The 22,301-nt window shown below is 39.0% G+C and overlaps 1 protein-coding gene across 1 annotated transcript; it reads left to right on the forward strand.

Moving 5' to 3' along the window:
• Positions 1–384: 384 nt before the first annotated feature.
• On the forward strand, positions 385–22,260 carry TMC3 (transmembrane channel like 3). Its single transcript, XM_036389623.2, has 22 exons — positions 385–1,806; positions 3,071–3,214; positions 4,491–4,566; positions 7,104–7,185; positions 7,579–7,685; positions 8,596–8,694; positions 8,787–8,929; positions 10,388–10,535; positions 11,816–11,859; positions 11,997–12,144; positions 12,885–12,994; positions 13,150–13,228; positions 13,703–13,930; positions 15,486–15,614; positions 16,281–16,348; positions 16,607–16,735; positions 17,564–17,674; positions 18,056–18,181; positions 19,521–19,599; positions 19,796–19,838; positions 20,079–20,376; positions 21,099–22,260. The coding sequence occupies exons 1-22, from the start codon at positions 1,697–1,699 to the stop codon at positions 21,937–21,939; spliced, it is 3,342 nt and encodes a 1,113-aa protein (XP_036245516.1). The 5' UTR covers positions 385–1,696; the 3' UTR covers positions 21,940–22,260.
• Positions 22,261–22,301: the final 41 nt, after the last annotated feature.

Genomic DNA, 22,301 nt, shown 5'->3' on the forward strand with positions numbered 1-22,301 from the left:
TGCTTTCACTTGATGAATGGTCTGACAGAGAGAGGGTAGTGCTATGGGGTTTTTTGTCATATAAACTGGAAGCCAAATAGGAAAGCCATTCAGAGGTTTGTGGATTTAGGAATGGTACAGAAAGACTGAGATGTCAAAGCTCTAACAGCCTTTGTTCTGCAGACTTCAAATGGAAAAAAAAAATCACAGTACAGAAAAAAGTAGATTTCTCTGTGATGCATCCATGGTAAGCTGCAAACTGGAGTCCAGAGACTTTAGTCTCTGTTTGGGCTAAAAGAGGTGGGTGCAAGAGATGCTCAGAGTGAAGCTGGGACTAGAGAGTTCAGTTGACAGAAAAAGCCCCACACAGTAAGTGGGTTTCAGCAGGCTTCAATAGTCATGCATATGACACATTCTGTGGTGCAGAATACAGCTGAACTCTGAATTGAGGCATTTTTTTACCATTCTGATTTGTGCTAATGGATTCCCAGATTTTGAGGGAAGCTTCACCCAGCAAGAAAACTCTAGGCTTTATTGTGAGATACATTTTGGAAATGCAGACTCATATTTATCTGGTCCTTACTTGTCATCTCAGAAATTCAGTGAATTACACCAAATGAATTTGCTCTTTCAATACTGTAACAAAAGATAAGGCTTGTGACCACTTAGCCCTTCAGTTATTTAACTGAATAAGTCTAGGACAATAGACAGTAAAAAAGTAAAACTTTTCAGCAAGTGGCAGTATTTTAGATTAATTCAGGATGGAGAGAAAAAGCAGCCTGTGCTATTCTCTACAGGAAATTTAGAAGCAAGAACTAAATGTTCTTTTTGTCGGACGCTGCAAGCGAAAGTTAACTACAACAGACCATTGATTTATGCAATCAAAATTGTTGCTGCACTGTGTGCAGAACTATTAAGGAGAGAAAATACCAAGTTAGGAACAAGTAAAAACTCTCTTCAAACTCTTCCTTTCACACCCACTTTCTGAGCATCAAATTATGGCTGCAGGAACTATTAATATATTGTATTTTTGGTCTGTTTTGCTGTGTTTTAATAATGGCACCAGAATATCTGTAACTTCTATGATGGAGAAAAGCACTAAAAATTCACTTTCCTGGCCCCAGCAGAATGTGGAGCAGTTTATTCTATCCTGGCAACCAAGGCCAGCATCACAAAGATGCTGACAGAAGTTGTGTCAATGCTGACCATAGAAAGGGTGTGAGGGGACTCTCCACCACTAAAACTGGAAGCCCTGTGGGGCAATGACATTGCATGGTTCTCTGTTGCTAAAGGCCCAAACACAAACCATCTTGCTTTTCCCGAGCAAGAACCTTGTGTCAAGCACAGGAAGCAGAAACATCAACAGCACCTCCAGTGTTGGAAACACCACCCAGAGCCAGCGCGGTGCTCTGGGGGCACTCAGAGGCACGTCCCTCATCCACAACAAGGCAAATTTGGCTGTGAATTAAGCTGGGCTTTCTTTGAACTCTGCTTCCCACCTTGATCTGGCCTTGGAGGGGCAGTGGTGGGGCTGCAGTGTGCTGTGGCTTTAAGGCACTGCCAGGCAGCAGCAGCTTCTCCAGGCTGGAGCACCGGGCAATGATCCTCTGCTCCACAGGGCTCGCTGCTCTCTGCTTAATAACATTTGGCTGCTGCTGAGACGCCTGCCCAGCGAGCTGCAGGCTGCCTCCAGCCCTGCAGAGTCCCAGCTGGCTCCATGGCAGCAGCTCCAGGCTCCCCTGCACCCAGAGCTGCCAAGTCCTGCAAGAAGCAGCGCACGGTGAAGCGGCAAACTGGCATCTACACCTACCAGGAGCCTCCCCACAGGTAAGGGACCCATCCTCTCCTCAAGGGACAGTCTGCTTTGTCCAGCACAGCAGTGGGAGCTTGTCTTTTCACTTCCATGCAGACAGAGTGTGTGTCAGGCTGGGGAAGGTAGTCTGGTTTGAGTAACAGTGTGGTAGCATGGAAATGAGCATGAAAAAAATCCTTCTCTGTATTTTAAGATGTATTTCAAACCTCTTTGTTTTTCTTTATTTTGTCAAAGACACATTTCATACTGAAACATAAACACAGTAAGTAAAGCAAAGTAACTCCAAAGAGTTCAGGGTATAGCGTGGTAAGGAGTCTCTTATTCTTTTCCTGTGTAACTATAAATTTCCCTTGAATGTCCCCTGTGACTGAAGGGACAGGACTGCAGACTAACAGATTAGTGGTCTGATGAATTATGTCCCCCAAATACTATTCCATGGCATGTTTTAGGTTATGATTTATTTCTAAGTGATTAAAATTTCCCAGCAAGTACATAGCCATACAATTGGGAAGGTTCCTGGCTGGTGGTTGCTGCAGTACTTCAGATCCCTTTGTGTCATTCAGGGAGAAACAGTCACTACAGACTTTTAGACCTAAGCCTCTGTAAGAATGAATATTACTGCTGTTTCATAGACCAACAGGGAACTGCAAGAGCTGTAACTTAGCAAATGTGGTGACAGCATCAGAAAAGATGATTGAATAATCATCGACAGAAATCTGCATCAAAGCACAGGAATCTTTTCACAGGGACAAGTAATTCTTGGTATGTGGGGTCCACACCCCTGTACCCCTCAGCAAGGAACAGGATTAAATGTTGACCATGACTCAATCACCTGCTCCCCTCATTCTAACAATAATCATTATTTATCATTATTGAAATAAAAATAATGGGTATGATTAATAAATTAATGTTATCTGCTCTTTCTGGAAATGTTTAGACAGCACTGTGTTCCAGAAAAATATACAGAGAGTCTTGTTAGCATGATGTACAAGCTGAATGGCTGGAAATGCTTGAATAAGGAAGGCTGGGATTCATGGTCAGGAGTGGGGAAAATTTATGACTGACCAGCAAGTAGTGGGGAGGGAAAGAGGTATGTCCTGGAGATGGAGAAACCACCCAAATTATTAATCAACTTTCAAACAACAAGGTCGTGTGAGTTCCCTCGTTCCTACAATGCTCTAAGAGGTTGGATCCTGCGCGAATCTGCGCTTTGCTGGGAATCCCACAGCAATAACTTGTCTCCTTTTTGCTTTTGTGGGGTGTGTGCTGGGCTGCCAGCAACTCAGAAGACGATGCTGGTGAAGAGAAGGCTGAGAGCCATGACCCAGAGCAGATCTTTCAGAACATCCAGTACCAGAAGGAGATTATGTCCAACATCCGCTGCCGGCCGTGGCCCATGAGGCAGAAGCTGAGGGCGCTCAGGTAAAGGTGCCTGTGCAGAGCTTTTCAGGCTCACTGACTGTCACAGTGCTTCCAGCCTCGGGAGGGAGCACAGGAATGATTTAGAGCTGCTAGGAAAATGTTCCATGAGGATGCTCTGGGAAGATCTGAGGGCTGGCTGAACACAGCAGCCTCTGGGTGGACAGTCTGTAAGTGAAGGTGTCTCTGGTGCATGCCTGTGGCTCCCTTTAGAAAGTCACAGCACAAAAGATAGCAAGAAATCATGCTTTGACTATTAACTACTAAAAGAGACTGTCAGCTGTTCAGTGGTCTCAAGGAAGGCTGTTGGTAATGCTCCATAATATGTTTTTAAGGTAAATTGTTTCACTGTGTCCCAAAAAGGAGAACCAGCCTGCCTTTTTAAGGTCATTACATGGTATTAGAACAGAAGCTCGTCATAGCTTCAGAGAGCATATTGTAAATGCAGCAAATACTGGACACTTGTAAGTTTAAAAAACATGGTCAGTGTAGTAAAAACATGTTTCACAGTTTAGGATTTCAATTAATATAATTCCAGATTTCCAATGAAAGAGCATGTGACTAACTCTTCGGGCCACCTGTCTAAACTGTGACAGGTCTTTCACCTCATGATCAGTGTGATGCTTGGGGGTTTTTTTGCCCTTTTCATCTGGCATTTTCTCTCCAAACCCCGTATGGTGCTCAGATGGCAATGCAGCCATGAGGAATCCCTACCCTACCAAGAGCCTGTGTGTTATCTGGGAAGCAAAGAGAGGTTTTTCTCTCTTAGGCAGAGCCTGTAACTTCCCGTTTTCCTGTTCCTTTTAATCAGATCTTGGTGGTCCCAATCCACCTTCTGCTGGGGTCAAAGACTGTGTATGACCAGATGAACATGTATGTACCTCTCACAGGACCATACCTGCACAAGAGGTGCCAGTATCCACAGGAAATTGCCAAACTGTAAAGGGGATCTTGCTATTTTACTCATTTGGGTTCTACCATTTTAAAGCAAGACTTTGAAACAAAAGGACAGAGAAATAAAGTAGAGGAACAGAAAGCTCTCCCTGCAGTCAAACTCTTGAATGCCGAGTTCTCTCAGACAAAAGTCTAAGTGCTTTTAAACGATCAGTAAAAAGCTCAATAGTCAGAGAAAAAGAGCATTGCCTGGGTTGGGGGCTGATGGTGGGACAGCCCATGGCTGTATTTCAGAGCACTGGAGTCCTCTGGTAGATGCTGCTTGTGCAGAAGGAGAGATGTGAGCAATGGATCATGGAGAGACTGACCTCCCCCTCTCACACAGGCAGGCCAAGGAGATCGTGCTCAAGTACGAGGGGAGGCTCACCAGAACGAGAGGGTACCAGGCTGCTGGGGCAGAGGTAAGGCTGCTTGGTCTCAAACCTCTGAAATTTCTGCTTCCCACCAATAGCCACTTGCAGTTCTGCTTCAGAGAAGTGTGTGTTTGCTCTGCACTCCTGATACTTCAGCTCGGGACTGTAGAGGGAGAAAAAAGCAGTTAGAAGCTTCTTTATTTTTTTTTCTTCTTCTCTTTTCCATTGTAATTTTAGTAATTACATTTTTGCAGACTAATTTCATGTGTTGAGGGATGAATATCCTTCTGGTAATGCAGTATAAGCTTTCTTTTCAGACAGCCTACAAATATTGATGCCTGTTAGAGGGGGTGATGTGAAAGGGATAACAACAAACATCATGCAGTATCCTCTGAAGAGCAATTTCAACAAACTGGGGCCACAGTTCAATAGCTTAGTATGAAAAATGTGTCTAGCTTTTAGTTTGGAAAACAATCCTACAATAGCTTATGTTAAATACATTATTAACGAAGGGGTTTTTCTTGCATTATACTCAGACAATTTGAATCAAATCTTAGCAAATCTATTTACACCACTGAAAATAGACACTGGCCTGAGTTTCTGCAAATTTATAATATGCAGGAAATTGTATTTAATAAGCAACCAAGAGAAGAATTCTTTAGTCATCTAAGCAGTCAAGAATACTTTTGTCATCATAACAAGTAGACTTTTAATTACTAATTTATCTTAATTCAAAAAGGCAGGGTTAGGCCAATAGAACGCCGTGCGTTTTATTCATGTGAACAAGTGAAGAGCTGCACAGCTATCTGGTGCTCTGAGATGCTGGCCCCCAGAGGCCCTTTCCAATGTTGAAAGAGCAAGTTTTCCTTGTTCTGCCTTTGCATGTGTGGCAAATGCAGTGAAGTAAAAATGCAGGTAAAATAAACACTATTTTTTGCCTTTGATATGAGTGGAATTTGGACTTTAGCTAGAAAGAAAGTGCTAAATCAGAATATCAGTAAATCAGAGATTGGGCTCGGTGCTTGCTCATATAATTCTTCCTATACAAACACAAAAGCCTTTATCTTAGAGTTCACAGTGAATAAAAGTTTATGTCCAATCTAATTGCCTCTGTTGTATTTGCTTGAAGACATTCAGCACAGGGATGTAATTCAGCAGTTAATTAGTAGCACTCATTATGTGTAGGGATCTGTATTCTTTTATCCTAGCACAAATTAGAGGAATAGTCTTTACATTAGGGCTAAATTCAGCAACAGCAACAGAATAAGCTGCCTTTTTTGGTGTGGGGTTTTTTTTGTTGTTGTTGTTTTTTTTTAAACTGGAAGAGATTTTTTTTCCCCACATATTTTCTTACAGAATAACATGGTGACCAAGGAGACAAAAACTGTAGCACAGCAAAACAAGCACTACATCATCAAAATTAGGAACTCAGTGGTTGAACATGTGCTAAGTACAAAATGCAGCTACTAGGTGTATTTACATAAGATTTTTAAATTTGCAAAATATATGGTGTTCATGATTGGACAGTCCACTCATGACATTATTTATGAAAATTGAAGTTAAAATACATTTTTACTATCTTGGCACTGAAAGCCATTTTCTTTTTTCAACTCAATTATTTTACATTTTCTTTGTAGCTGTTTTTTGGATTTTTTTTTCCCCCCTGTTAAAGCCAGATGCCCATACTCTGCGTTCTAAGAGTGTAAATTATCCATTCAACTACACAGTAGGAGGAAAAGAGATGATAGCTATCAAATGATATTTTAGTAAATTTTGCTTCACTGTGGACATCTTGTTATTATTATTTGTAATAAATTTGTAGTGCAGCTGGCACAAGGTGCTTGAGTCCTTTCTCAGCTCTGTGAACCCTGTACTGAAAGTTGCAATCCCAGCAATTCCCTTGCAGTTCCCAACATCTAAATGTCTTCAATTAAAATAGTTCCCATTCGTGCAATTACATGTCCATATCATCATAAATATTAATTAATTTTGGCCAAAGAGACTGATTACATTTTCAGTACTTAAAATTTTATTTACTCCTCTTTAATTTTAGGAGATCAAATTATATGATAGAATATTGACACTGCTATTAAAAATGCCTAAAATATAAGGGAGATTTTAATATCTAGCTGTACTTTATAATGCCTGGAATACAATTTTTTTTCCCGTTGACACTGTGAAGTTATAGCTCTAACTCAATAACTCAAAAACTTCTCTCACTTTTGTACAGATGGATTTTACTTTTTCTCCCCCATGTGTACAGTGCAGGAAGACCATCTGACCATGCAAAAATAGAGGTTGAATAAAGACTCTACAAAATATAACCACAGGATTTCTGTGTTGGCTGCACAACATAGAGCTGAGAATAAAGTAGTTAAATTTGCTGCTGTTGAATAAAAAAGCATATTTTTCCTCTAAGAGAATTTCCTTTGAGGCATTATGCTCCTAATAAGACCTTAGTCATCAATGTTTGCAGCAATTCTTGTGATAAAAGATAAGACACGAGAAAAATACTCAGCACTTCATTTTTAGTTTTGTTTTTTTTTTATGTGAAGAAGTGTCATATTTCTCTGCTCTTTTCTCAGCTTTGGAAGAAGTTTATTCGACTTGCATACAATTTTGTGGTAATCTTTATTCCTTGGGAAATGAGAATAAAGAAAATTGAGAGTAAGTATAAAGATTTAATGGTATTTGTAAAACACTTGCTAAAATGCTGAGTCTTTTGATGTATTTTTTTAATATACTGAATTAAATATTTGGGAGGGAGTTAAATTCATATTTTCAGCAGTGAATTCTTTATTTAAAATTTTGCTTCTTCATCTTTTCCTGGTGCCTCAGAAACTGCACAGTTCTCATTGATGGTCTTAGTTGGGGGGTAACTTTTGAAAAAGTCAATTTTGTCCCTTTGGGATTCTAAAACTGAAAAAAATTCTCTAGTTTGCTGAATGCCCTCCATAAGAGAGGTTTTTCTTTTTGCCCTGTTATTCAAGTACTTCATGGATAAATGATACAAGCTTTTATAGACTGTGCAGGTCGCATAATGGTTTTTTGTGGTTTAAGGTCATTTTGGATCTGGAGTTGCCTCTTACTTCATCTTCCTGAGATGGCTGTTTGGAATCAATATTGTCCTTACCATAATGACAGGAGCCTTTGTAGTCCTACCAGAGGTAAGAACACACTGTTCATATTTACAGAGAAGCACTTACTGTTGAACTTCCCTTTCTCAATGGAACAAACACCACACTTCAAGTCATGCATCAGTTTGAAATGTACACTGTAAAATGAATTATTTAAAATAAATTCCCCTATGAAGAGGTTTTTCTCTGCCAAAGGACAACAGACTTTTTCTATTAGTGTTAGAGATAGTATTTTGTCAACATGGTACTAAAGTTTTTAGAGAGTATATTTTTATCTGATTACTAAAAGAACCCATTCTTAAAAGATGTAGTGGGTGTTGAGTACACTTAAGTCCTATTAGTGTCATTTCCACTAATGAGAAGTTTAAATGACACTAAGAAAAACAAAGCATCCCTCTCCAGACTCTGGATTATTGTCCATTAGAAAGCATTTCCTACAAGTTCTGAACAGCCACAACTTTGTTTAGTTCTTGCATATGAGTAAGGCAATTTGTTAACTTTGTTAAATTATTCATACATATTATTTTGCCTCACCTACCCTGTGCTTAATAGTGTTATCTGAAAACATGGGAATATCTGATTTTATTCTCACTGCACAAAATAAAAAAGTAAACATCCCTTGAACAAATAAAAAGTAAACCAGAAAAAAAAAAAGGTATTCACATTCACTTTTTAATTTTTAAGGAAAAGTAAATTTAATCCTGAACTATCATTTTGAGATCAAACACTGCCGCATTTAATTTAAAAATGCTCACCTTGAAAGCATGGCTTTTAAAGCTGGCCCAGTGCTGACACAGCACTTGCTACCCTGAGAGCACCACCCATGTGGGCAGCTCTTGATGGGTTCCACTGTGCAGCCCTGGCTCAGATGGGCTCGTGGAGCTCCTGAGACCTTCCCTCTCTTTCCCCCACGTCCTGAGACCTCCTCTCTCTCCCGCAGCTCCTGGCCGGAGCCCCGTTCGGCAGCACGCTCAGCAAGACCATTCCCAAGGAGCACATTGCATCTGCTCAAGACCTGGACACCATCTGGTCCCTAGGGGCAAGGCTCAAACTACTCCTTGTTATTTTGCTGTCACTGTTCTGTTGTAATTGTTGGTCACTGCTCTTACTGACAGGCTCTGGTCTTTGCAGGGCTACCTCCAGTACTCTGTTCTGTTTTATGGCTATTATGGCCGGGACAGGAAGATTGGGAAAGCTGGATACAGGCTGCCTCTTGCCTACTTCCTTGTTGGAATGGCTGTGTTTGCTTACAGCTTCATCATTCTTCTAAAAAAGTAAGACTGCCCATTTACTACTATTCATAAACTTGTGTGCTCAGGCAATCAGCTATGGTATTTACTCCACTTCCTCTGTATTTATTCTGTGTAGTTCTATTAACACATTCACCTCTGCTATTATCATGGAGGCAGAATGAGTTCAACCCTAGACTGCCTTTTATCTTGCTGTAATCCTCACTCTCTGTTCCATTTCCCAGCCTTTAAAAGAAGGGCAGCACAGATCATCTCTAAGCTTTGTCTTTGTGCAGTTTAAGGCCCAATACCCGTGGAAGTCCTTTCCCCTCTTTTCTGTTATAAATATTCTTATGACAGAAATTTATATTTGAAATATAATGCTTTCAGCATTATTAATATTCCCCTCTATTGAAATACAAATATAAAAGTGTCATCCTAGGTGTAATATCATTTGCATTGCTTTAGTGGGTACGTGGCATCCCATTGGAATGTAAGCTCAATTTCTTTGCTGTGGAAGGGAAGGAGTAGGAGTTACTTAGCAGAGAGAGCAAGACTGCCTGAGCTGGCCATAAATCCAGGGATGTGCAATGCTTGGAGAAGGGGCAAGGTCACTCTATCCTCTCCTGATTTGCTTTCTCTTCCCTTCTGGACACCTATTTATCTGGCACAGTGCAGTCCAGGGATGTTTTCAGTGCTGTCTGTACTAGCTCTCAGTTTTGAGGTCAAACCTTCCCTTTTCATTTATTTTTAATCTACCTACTTGTTTGTGCCAAGGGTCACTGGTATATTTGACACTGATCTACACATCTGCAATTTCTAGATAGGATCAGCTTTTCTTCTGACTTAGCTCAGTGATCCTTTGCTTAGCTGTGTACATCTCCCCTTTAACATTGTCCCTTCAGATGCCCTTTCTTTCATAAGCTATTAATCTTAATTTCATTTCCTATGTTTTGCAGTATTCTGCCACCTTGCTCACCTGACATGAGTAGAAGGGGTGTTCTTTCTTTTTCCCAAGGTCTGTAAAATGGCCCTGGGTTTCTATTTGACAGCAATATATATTTTGAGGTCCAAAATAGTACAGCAAACAAACAGACCTTGTGCACAATCACTAGTTATGCCAAACTAGATTTAATTCCTGTAACAGTGATCTTAGTGATTATATATTTCAGCTGGATCCTACCTAGAAGTTGTAAAACTGAAATAGGTGCAAGCCCACATTTAGTAAGATTTATTTGCTTTATTTGTCAGTTGTAAAGACTGTAAATATTTAAATGCTTTTCCACAGTGAGTCATTGCTCTCTAAATGTAAAGTCAAGTTCATGAGCTGCACCTCACCCTGTTTTATGTTCTTCAGAAAGCTCCCAACAGTGATACTAATTTCTGCAACCTTTGGTAGTTCTAAATGTGTAAACATCTGAAAACCATTAACCTAACCAGTGTCTTCCTTTATTACCATCTTCACACACCAGAAGCAGTCAAATACCTGTTGTTTTTTTACAGAATGGCAAAGAACTCAAGAATGAGTTTAGCAAGTGCCTCTGATGAAAATTACACTTTCTGCTGGAGACTGTTCTGTGCTTGGGACTATTTGATAGGAAACCCTGAGGCTGCAGAGAGCAAAGCTGCAGCCATAGTCAACAGCATCAGGGTGAGCAACTGACCTTTGAATTATTTCAAGTTGATTAACTTGTTAAACTGTAAGCCATGTAAGTTTTTCCAGTCATCCCTTTGCACTTCCTATTGGTTTTTTGTATTTATTTGCATACCTATTTGCCTAGGGGAGGGCTAGTATCACATCTGTGTGGTATTAGAGGCACATCATATTTGCTGACATCCCAGCAAGGCCATTGTGTCCTTCCTTGGGAGAGTTTTATTTAATGTGCCTGTATGTGTGACAAGAAGTTAGATAACTAGAAACAAATCTGCTAGTGATGAAATTCCATTGAGTGTTGGAATCAAATTGATTTGGCAGGAAAATAAAGAAATTTATAGAATGTATAATTGTTTTTATGCAAAGGAAGTGTTTTATGCCTCAGGGAATCCATCTACAACAGCTCATATTTTAGAAGATGCTTTTTTACATGATAATAATTTTTATATCTCTCTCTTTGGTTTATAACTTTCTGCACACAATTTATTGTTCTTTCTTTCTTTATTTTATCAGCTATTAATCAGGCTCCCCAGGGAAGTGGTCATGGCATCAAGCCTGCTGGAGTCCAAGGAGCATCTGGATGATGCTTTTTAGTGAAATGGTTTAGTTTTAAGTATTCCTCTGAGTATCAGGAAGCTGGACTCGATGGTCTTTATGGCTCCTTTCCAACCTGAGATATTCGATGATTCTATGCTTTATTTCATCTCTCCATAACAAATGGAGGCACTTATTAGAAGTCTCTCAATATTAGAAAAGTGTTAAAAATATAGATATTTTGCATCTAGAATTTAAGAGCATATGTGGTTTTATCAAAAGTAACTTATTTCCCAAATTTGGTGTACTCTCATTATCATTGAACAAAAATTACTTCAAATTGTGCCAAGGGTAAATTAATAATATTAATTTACTATGATATTTAGTTATTTCAATGACTGAGGATAACCTTTGACAGTACTGTATTATATTAGTGATGCCCAGATTTTAAAGGTACATCCTGCCAAAAAATCTGGAAGAGTAACATTCTTGCTGTATTTCCTTAAGCATGGATGGCTGAAAGTGCCCAAGTATCTGATTACTGTGTAATTGTTTCTCAGAAATCTCCCTCAGTTTTTAATATCACATATCAGTGCTACCAATCAATGAGGACCGTGGTATTTATCTGCCTACACCTCCAGGATGTGATGGTTTTTTTATTAGTATACTTTAATTTCTGTGAAAGATATGTGCATTATTTTCACTGAACATTATTAAAATGGTAATGCTGTGTTTCTTTCAAGGAAGCTATATTGGAAGAGCAGGAAAAGAAGAAAAGCAAAAACTTGTATGTATATGAGATAAGAGATACTTTTCAAAGCACTGTTTCAATGCCGATATCAGTGCTAATCTGCTTGTCTTGTGCTTCCAAACCCTGTTAGAAATTACCAAGGTGTCATAAGACTGTATAAATTTTTTTCCTAGGGCAGTGACCATAAGCTTAAGAATTATTGCCAACATCCTCGTGCTTCTGTCCCTTGCTGGAAGTATTTACATCATCTACTTTGTCGTGGATCGATCCCAAAGGCTGGAGCGCACCAAGAAGGAATTGACCCTTTGGGAAAAAAATGAGGTACACTGTCTTTATGCCACCTCTGTGTCAGAAGCAGGATTGCTGTCTGGGGGCTTTCTGTAGCAATAGTGTGCACAGAGATGAGCCCAGAGAAATGAGGAATGAGTGGGCAAAGTGGATCTGCCTTGGTGGACTTACTCCCTCAGCTCTGCAGCCAGGTGTTAGTGCAGCTGAGCTGGGCAGAGTGGGGTGTAGGTGCTCCTTCCACAGACACTGCAGTTCTAGCAGGTCCCTATTTTATGAGCAAAAAACTTAATCTCTCCTGTCACTTAGAAATCTACTTTTACATCCAGGGACAGAGCTGAGCAAACACTGGGCTGATGGACTAGAAAGGAATTGATTTTGATAACAGTAACTGATTCAGTATCAGGGGATACTGCATGTTCTGTGACTATTTCCATTCAGAGGAATGAGCAAGAGTAGGAAGTGAATAGGCATGAAAAAGCCACTCACCGATTCCAGAGGAAGATGCTAGCACCATATTTCCTACATGATAACTTTTAATTTCAATTAATAAAGTAGAACTTGGAAGCTACAACATCTGGAGTAAGGATTCCTGAATGGTATTCTAATCTATAATTTTTGATCATAACTACTGTTATTACTAATGTCAAGAATAACTCTTTAAAGCATCTCCTCCAAGAAAAGCAATCACCAAAGCATGTGCCTCAGCAGTATTTCAGTCAGCCCAAGATTCCACAGAAGACCATCATCAAAGACTGCATGTTTCTGTTCCACAGGTCAGTGTAGTTGTGTCACTGATCACAATGATTGCACCCTCTGCTTTTGAACTTGTGGCAGCTCTGGAGATGTATCATCCAAGGACCACCCTTCGCTTCCAGCTTGCCAGGTATGGGCATTATTCAGTGTAAAAAAAATATGTAGAGAGAAAAGGAGGAAAGGAGAGGTGTGTTCTGGTTCATGTTTTAGTACAGCCAAACCAGAGAACATATGAGAAGTCAATGGTTACCAGTGCTGGTAATCTGTATTTCATTCTCTTTTCAGGGTTCTTGTCCTATACCTGGGAAACCTCTACAGTTTAATCATTGCCCTCCTGGATAAAGTGGACAGTATGAGTGTCACTGTAAGTTTAACTTGATGTTTTCTGACATGTAATGCTAGTAGACTTCATAGACAGAATTCTGTTTATTGTGAAGTATATGAAGTTAGATGAAAATTTGTTTGAAATTTATTAAAATATTATGGGTTGATAGGATTGCAAAGTTAAGTTTAGATAGTAATGTTTATTTACAACTACTTATAGGGTCTTTTTGATTGTTGATATTATGAGATAAATAGATTTCTGTGCATTGCTGAACTATTAAAAAAACCCCCTCATCACTAAAGGTCAAATATTTCCACCTACCTAAATTAGCTTTTATTCCTGCCCCCTCTGGTGTTCCGTCTGACTCTGTCCATTGACAGCTGTTTAACAGTTGCCTAACTGCTGCTTGGAAATATATGAAAAAATGTGTGTGTGTGTGTATGCTGTAGAAGATGCAGACATCTGCACTTATGAACAGTTAAAAACTAGCTTTTGGGACATTTATTATTTCAGGACTCTGATGTGAACAACAATGCAAGTAATTCTACCACCTCCTTGGCAACAAACACTCTTTCTAAGGATGACAATGTAACCATTCCTAATGTACAAATTAAGAGAAATGGCTTTGTCATGTCAGAAGAGCATCGCACCCAAGGCCTGACAGACTCACTGGTTAACCAAACAATTTCCTTTAACACCCAGAACCCACAGGATCAGTGCTGGGAGACATATGTTGGTCAAGTATGTAATTGTTTTATTGTCATCAACTTATTCCACTTAATTCACATTTGACAAAAAATTAAAATTGTGTTGTCCTGTGTTTAATTTTAGAACTTTTCTTTGTATAAATTCCAGAAATTAGCTAAGGATTATGTAGGAAGAGTAAAGACTGTGCAAAGTGCTATGGCCACAGATACAAGTTTTGGGTTTTGTTCAGTATCCACAGTATGTTTCGTGCTGTCCAAGTGTTCTTTTGCCAGGTTTGGTCTCTGTCTTCAGCTCTGCACAGGCAGATCTGTACAGATCTGTGATATGGAACCTATTTTAACAGGGTGCATCCTTCTGACCCCTACAGAGAAACAAGACTATACAGACATATAAGCAGCAACATGCACTGTGCTCAGATTCAGATTGCTGCCTCAAGAGATGGAGATGCAGACCTGAAACAAGTTGAGACTGCGCTCTTGGTCATTTGAACAGTATAAGATGTCTCTGCCCCAGTAAATCTCTAGACAATCAAGTGCTCTTCACTTTTTCAGAGGGAGGGAGAACAACAAAAGGTTTAAAAATCCCATCAGTTTATGGGAATGGGGACAGTTGGATGGCAGTACCATGTTCCCACATTTGGGGTGCAGAAAATCTGCAGATTTAATATGACACCTCTTGCTTCCCTACATGTGAAGGGTACATTGCTTGTGACTTCCAGGGGCTCTAATACATTCAGAGAGAAATTTTAATCACAAAAATGCAGATGTCACTGTGGTCTCTGACAGTGTCACAGTCATGTCTAGGCCACTGGATTAAGAACCATGTTAGTGTGCTTCTGATTTTCTGAGCTTCTTGTTCCAGAATGAGGAATATTAAAGGTCTTGTTTAAACATCAGGAGGAAAAGACCCCCTCTGAGGTTTATTAATTTCTGGTCTTGTATATCCTTTCTGCACAATCTAATAGAACATAGAGGATTTGAATGTTTGGGGTTTTTTTTTTTTTTCCCAGAATGGCCTAGAGATGTATAGAACTGAATTTTTCTTATTTTAATTGTATATTTTTAAAGCTCAATTAAATATCAGATAACCACATTCTTTCATAAGCATGAAACAACTATTTTTTATGGTTTGATGATCCTATGCCATTGGGTTGTGGGTTTGTCTGAATAATAAGATTTTTCTCATGGTGAAACACTTTGCAAATATGTCTTAAAAGAGTCAGCTTAATAAAAGAATGGGTGCAATACATAAAACAAACCATTTCAGTTTAGCTAGATACATTTTTTTGGACACTAAAAAGAAAGTCATTAAAAAGAAAGTTTGATACCATCATGACCAGAATTTTACTGCTGCAAGCAATAAAAAGCACCCTGGAAGCTTGATTATATTTATTCTCTTTAACAGAACAAAGACAAGTAAGGGAAAAGTCAAAGAGGAAAATTTTAAAAGGATATTATTCATATAATCAATTCATATTTTATCAGAATACTGAGCTTGAGCCAAAAATACAATTACAAATGCAAAAGAGCCATATGCAGTCCATTTGCTTTCAGAATGTCTCAGTATGTGTGAACAATGTGTATTTCAGGAGATGCTCAAGCTTTCAATCATCGACATGATTTTCACAGTCGCAAGCATCCTGCTAATTGATTTTTTCCGTGGACTGTGTGTCCGGTATCTGAGTGATTGCTGGTGCTGGGATCTAGAAAGCAAGTTTGTAAGTACAATCCTTATTTTATCAAGCTAAGATGTTGAAGATTGGTAGGCTCCTTCCCTCAGTACTAAATGTTCTTAAAGTCTTCCCACAGATGAATAATTTCTCTCAGTAGCACACATCTGGAAAGGCACAGCTCATACTGAGTTTAAATTGGAGGGTACAGGATAAACGTTGAGATGAATGTTTTTCTCAAGCCTACTCACATGGCTCTGATGTAAAAATTTTTGGTTTTCACAAAATAACATCATAGAGCAGTTCCCACAGTCTAAGGTGACACGTAGGGCACTTAGTTGTCGCCCACATCCTCTTTTCTGCAGCTGTAATATCTTTACCTAAAGTAGATAGTGGTCCAAGAAACAGTAACCAACACCACAGAGCCCTCTAAGAAAATTACAGTAGGTAATATTTGGTTAGCAAGAAGCTGTTGGCATGAAAGGCTGTGGCTGTTTCTCCTTAAAGATGTGAAGTAAACTAGAGAGGAATAAATTTGTTTAATCCCTTGCTGCAGAGATTGCTGTGTTCCCACTGCCTGCCAGCAGTTGGTATTTGATCTGGATGTTTCAGGCCATGTACTATCTGCAAAATGCTTCAGTCAAATGTGCCTTATAAGTGGCCTGAAAATGAGATTAAGACAAAGGTATTCATCTTACACTGTGTTTCTTGTAGCCAGAATATGGAGAATTCAAAATTGCAGAGAATGTATTGCATTTGGTCTACAACCAAGGAATGATCTGGTATGTAGTCCTTATGTGTTTTTTCTTGTCCTTTGTTGGCTGATTGCTAAGTGAATCTGATTATTTAAATGAAACCTCTTAATATAAAAGACTACCATGTCAATGTCCTAATTAAATAGATCATCTGTTAATAGTGAGCTATTAATCTGTTTAGCTGGTGTGAGGTTTGGGGTTTTTTTTAGTCTATTCTATTGTTATGAAAATGGCTTCTGGCAACACTGAGCTCTGCCATGATATGATATGATATGATTTTTCCAGGATGGGAGCTTTCTTTTCACCTTGCTTACCAGCATTCAATGTACTCAAGCTGATTGGACTCATGTACCTGAGGAGCTGGGCTGTGCTCACATGCAATGTACCCCATCAGCAGGTTTTCAGAGCATCTCGGTGAGTCAAAATGAGAACAAAAGATAAGGAAAAAAATCAAATGCAGGCAATGGAAATATCTTCCATCAATATGAAGAAAGTTCCAGGAGATTTTAGCTCTAAAAGCTGACAATCAAATTTCACACTACCACTGATAGCAAAGGTCTGAGGAAAAAAGACATAGTTACTGAGAAACTGAGGGTTTGTGAAGCAAGGTAGTTGAAGATGTGCAAGAATTAAAAAATATGTCAGGGAATGTTCCTAGATAGCTATTATGGCCTAACAGAAATGCTTTATTTCCATACAAATCTGACAGAGCACAATACCCTACATGTGTCAACTGTTGCGAGTTCTATTTCTTGATGTTTCTCTCTTTAAAAGCTATGCAATAACTGCTTCTGTCCATTGCATTGCACAACACATTTCCTCTTTTCTTTTTATCATGATGAGTATTTTAATTGTTTTTTTTCAAAATGAAAATAAATTTGGTCATCTTTAATTCTTAATAATCAGTTATTTCTAACATTTATTTAAGATTAATTGACTTGTGATGTTGTTTTTTTTCTCCCCCAACATGACTGGGCAGTAAGGGCAGCTTTTGTCAAAGAGTGCAGTAACCAGTTCTCTGGCTGCAGCAGTGGTATCTGGAAAGCAGTGCAAATAGAATTTTGATCATTAGGAGTCTGTTGAAGCCATCTCTGTTCAGACTTTCTAATTATAGCAGAATGATTTTAATCTTTCAGACATGTTTATCTTGGACTGGATAGGTAGATTCTGACTTGCACCTTTTATGTTGTCCCTTGTTTTCTCTGACAAGTATAATCTGAAACATGTTACACCTTCTTGCAGATCCAATAATTTCTACTTGGCCATGTTGCTGTTTATGCTGTTCTTGTGCATGTTACCAACAATTTTTGCTATTGCCCGATATAAGCCATCCTTAAGCTGCGGCCCCTTCAGGTAAGGTATAATGGACAATGAAAATTGCAAAGATTTTATTTCACCTTCTTACAATAAACTTAGTATCATTCATAATACACAAATTACAGATGTAAATTCAAAACAAGTTGAGAGGACAATGCTTTTATGCTACCAATATTTTATTGTTTATAGTTTAATAAGGTGAATAGGTCAAAGTTCCGAGTTTATTTGCTTTATATACATAATTTAATTAGTTTCTATTTACATAATGTGCCACTGAGAAATCTCCCAAACATCACTGTCTTGTGTCTGCATTCAAGCACCCTCCACGTTTGTTTATTATTTAGTGCAACACTGCTTTAAAAATATACTCAGGATTCCTTACAACTTAATTTTTTTTTCCTCCCACATCTCCTATAGTGGCCAAGAAAAAATATATGATATTGTTTCTGAAACAATTCAAAATGATTTTCCCACATGGTTCAACACAGTGATTACTTACATCAGCAGTCCTGTGGTTGTCCTCCCTGCACTACTACTGTTATTGTAAGTACTTTGGTTTTTGTAGGCAGGTTAAATTGATTGTATTAATACTGGCCTTATCTCTGGAGAGTCAAATGTAGATACTGAGGAACAAACATTGCACTGTTGTAGTTCCATTAAGCACAACTGAAACAACAGTTCCAACACTGAATGTGTGGTATATGGACCAGACAGGAATGGAAGTATGTTAAAAAAACTTCCAAAAGGAATTTCTCCTTCTGGGATACTTTGTTAGAGCACTGCATTGTGTCAAGGCTTGCAGTGCTGATGGTGCCAGGAAGTTTAAGAACCTCTTCCCTCTTAAGAGCTCCTCAGAAATAAATTTTCCATTTCTTCATGGTCATTAGTTCAGCTTCTGACAGTGAACAGGGCTCAGCCTGTTGTTTAAAGAAGCTACTCTGTCATCCAGATTTATAACAAGATGAATCAATTATGATGGTCTGCTCTTAAGTGTTAATTTAATATAACTTGCTGCAGACTCTCCAGTGGAAGTCTTTTCTTATTTGGGTTATAAATAATTGTTCACAGCTGGGAAATAATATTGATTTTGAGCTGTTTGAAATTCACTTTGCTTCTCTGAAAAGTTCTATTTTGCTTTGCTTGTATCTTTGTACCATTTTCTTCTTGTGTAAACTGCAGACAAAGGCAGAGTTTGTCCCACTGCTGGCTTTTCAAATTAGAAAGACCAAAGCAACACTTCTTACTTGTAACTTTTTCCTCTAAGGTCCCAGCCATGTAATATTTACAAATTTAAGTATTCCTTTTGACTGCTTCAAACTGACAGCTAAGCGCATATGTAATTGTTTCTGGTATGAGATCTAGCTACAAGACTTTGTCTGAAAGCCACTGCAATCCATTTTGTCAGGCCCTAATCTGCCAGGATCTGATCTCATCTGTGCCAGGGTAAACAAGGTGTTATTTCAGCCAGCCAACAAAATTGCATCGGTATGGTTGTGCAAACTCAGCTGTAACTATGGTGTCCCTGTTCTGTAACCTTGGACTGGGAAAAAAAAAACCACAAAACAATGTCTGTCAAAATTATTTGTCTAGAAGTAAAAAAACCAAAACAAATAAAACCAATTGGAAATGCATCCCAGGTTACACATGCAATGAAAATACCTGCAAAAAACACAGGTGAAAATTAGAACTGCTGTTAAATGTGTTTTCAGTGTCATTTCCTTCATCTATGTTTGCTTGAAAGAAGGCTTTAATCCATTATTACAATACAAGGAAATGCTACAGAGCAGCAGCTGAACTTGTACATCATTTTGACCTACAAACCCTCAAAAGAAAAACTGTGAACAATGTCTGAAGTGACTCATACCACCCCTTTCACTTCTAGCATGCTAATCTACTACCTACAAAGTATTGCAAGATCATTAAAATTCACCAACAATCAACTGAGAATGAAGATACAAACAGTAAGTATGGTGAAAAGCACTTTTACATGTAGTTTGAGGGGTCTTCAGTAAAGCATGAGCCTAATTAAATCTCTAAAGTCACTTCTAGTCTTTCACAACATAAAACAAATCCTGTATTTTTCATCCTTACAGAGCAGGGATTTATTCTCTAATCCATAATAATTTAAAAATTCTCATTCTTCTGAATGTATTTTAGGAAAGAACTGAAGATAAGAAAAAGGTGGTTCAGATGGCAGTAGGTAAGTTGTAACCTTTAGAATTGCCACTATTAATAAAGCATTTGGATGTAGATGAAGTATGAAGATCTACCCCTTTATCACCAAGTCTCCCAGCATGACACCACTTTCTCTTTTATGAACACAGGGGGGTTTATTGGCCTTGGGTCCCTGACTGAAGGGGGAATTCAAGCCACTGAATTTGCACAACAGTTTCTAAATGTAGAGACCTGGAAAGTTCCTATAATAATTTCTGTTTTCCAGCCAGAATCCAAAATCTGGATGCTAATGACAAAAGACCAGAGCAAGAAACTGATATTATCAGCCAGGAGTCTTCTGCTCGCTCCTCAACACCCCGAAAGAATGGCAGTGTCTTGAACTTTGAATCTCCTGTGAGCAAAGGCACCAGAATACAAACCATTTCCCAGTCTGTGCCCCAAGGTGTGCCAACAACTGATGTTGTGAGACCTGCCAATGCAACTCCCACAACTTCAACCTCTTTAACACCAGCTCCCTCTGTGTCAAGTGTACAGAAACCAAGAAATGATCATATCACAAACAGGTAAGACTGCTTTGGTTTTGAAATGGTATTTATTCCAGCAGCTCCATGCCATACCTGTTTACAAAACAGCTGTACGTTCAGACTGTCTGGAGCTGTAGGACAGCAGAGGAATTTTTCAAAAGCAGATTCATTCACGGGTACTATTGATAGAGTTGGTGACACCACATCCTTAACTCTCCCTTAACAGAGAGGGGATTATAAACCTTTTGAAATGATGTAGCTGATGGAGTTTACACACAGCTCAAGCAAAGGTAAATACTAGACTTGCCCTCAGGCGCATAACTAAAATACTTTGTGCAGGATACCATCTCCATGAACAAAACAAATACAGAGTGAAGGAACTCTCTGCAGAATATCTGTGCAACTTTAGTTGCAAAACAACCAGTCTGGCATATCAATAGATGGATGCTTTAAAATATTTGTTGAGTTTTTTTCCAAGTGGATAAAGAACAATTCTCAGAACAATAAGAAAACAGAAAGGGAATATAACTTGAGAGGACAATTGTGTTATCCTTTCCTAGAGAAGAACAAATATATCTCCTAATTTCTAGGATATGTTTCTCAAAATGGATTTAAAAATTTGCAACAGTGGAGATATGATAATCTCCACTTTTTCAACCTAGTCTTTGACTTCCAGAGCAGTGAATTCTTTTATATGTTTCAATTCCGCTGATTGATAAGCGTATATATCAGTATTCCTCTCTTTTTCTTCCTTCCTAAAGATACCCAAGTGTTGTTCATAGGAGTGCGAGTGAGCTGTGCAAAACAAAGCCCTACACACCAGTGACTTTCAAAAAGCACACTGAAGATGTTCATTCTGACCCCCTCTTCAGAAAAGCCATTCGGCAGGTAAATTCAGACGCCCTTGGGGCAGGGGCTCCTGTATTTTTGGGATGCAGACCGTATGCTACCAGGTATTTTCTGGTTAATGAAAATGAGTCCCGCAAAAAATCGCTCCGTTCTACCTCCCGACTCCAAAGACATTTCAGAAAGGAGGAAGCAGGAGACATTATTGAGTTGTATCCACGCCATGTCAGAAGATACGTGGTTCGGACACCACACCAGATGTATTCCCCTCATCCCAGTGAAGATGAGGAGGATGAAGAAGAACTTGAGAAAGAATTCATGAACAGATCCCATCGCCCTCGCTCGCTGTCTGACCTTCGGCCAGCATCACGGTTTTACATTGGGGATCGTGCTGATGGCCACATTCTAATGAGCAAAGATCTAGGCAGAGTGCATTACAAATCCTGGGATGACAGTTTTGAGCTGGACCTGGACAGGCCTCCATATGCTTACAAGAAAGTACACCTGAACTATCCTGAGCCACGCGTGAAACCAAAATCAAAGCAAAAGCTGGAGCAATCTCTAACAGAGTCTGATTCCATTTCCATTGAATCCAGCAGTGATCCGCAGAACAGCAGCAATGACCAGTACATCCAGGTCATTCATACCAAGGACAAGTATCCAAAAACTGGAGCAAAACTCACCAAAAAGAAATCTAAAAACAGTGTTGATCTAAGTATGTCTGAGCCTAGTGAACTGGTGTGCTCAAATGTCTGAGAAAGTGCCCCAGCCTCATTGTGTTTTGAGCTGGTGTATGTGCAGTTCTATTTTATTTGCTGTTGGAGGTCTGTCAGAGTAACTGCAATGCAGGTTTTGTAAAAACTGTGTATGCAGCCACTCAAACTGGGAAAAGTCTTGTGTTTTACTCTTTATTGTACCTTGCTTTAATATCACAACTGATACATCGCAAATTTTAGAAAAGAAGGTTATTCCAACTTATTCCCTAATGTTATGCTGTCAAAACCCCTAATCTCTGCCTACTGGAAAATCAAAAGCCATGTACTTGGGGCACTTCAATTAAAACAGTACAGAAATACATCAGATGAGCCTCTTTTTATCTTGATGCAGCCAGAGCTGAA

This window comes from Molothrus ater, chromosome 13 (genome assembly GCF_012460135.2).
Source record: "Molothrus ater isolate BHLD 08-10-18 breed brown headed cowbird chromosome 13, BPBGC_Mater_1.1, whole genome shotgun sequence".
Lineage (NCBI taxonomy): Eukaryota > Metazoa > Chordata > Aves > Passeriformes > Icteridae > Molothrus > Molothrus ater.

Excerpts from the sequence above, each read along its gene's own strand:
- TMC3 (XM_036389623.2), top strand. The coding sequence starts at position 1,697 with ATGGCAGCAGCTCCAGGCTCCCCTGCACCCAGAGCTGCCAAGTCCTGC. Across the intron at positions 8,930-10,387 it reads TTCATCATTCTTCTAAAAAA|AATGGCAAAGAACTCAAGAA; the intron begins GTAAGACTGCCC and ends GTTTTTTTACAG. Across the intron at positions 17,675-18,055 it reads TTAAGCTGCGGCCCCTTCAG|TGGCCAAGAAAAAATATATG; the intron begins GTAAGGTATAAT and ends CATCTCCTATAG.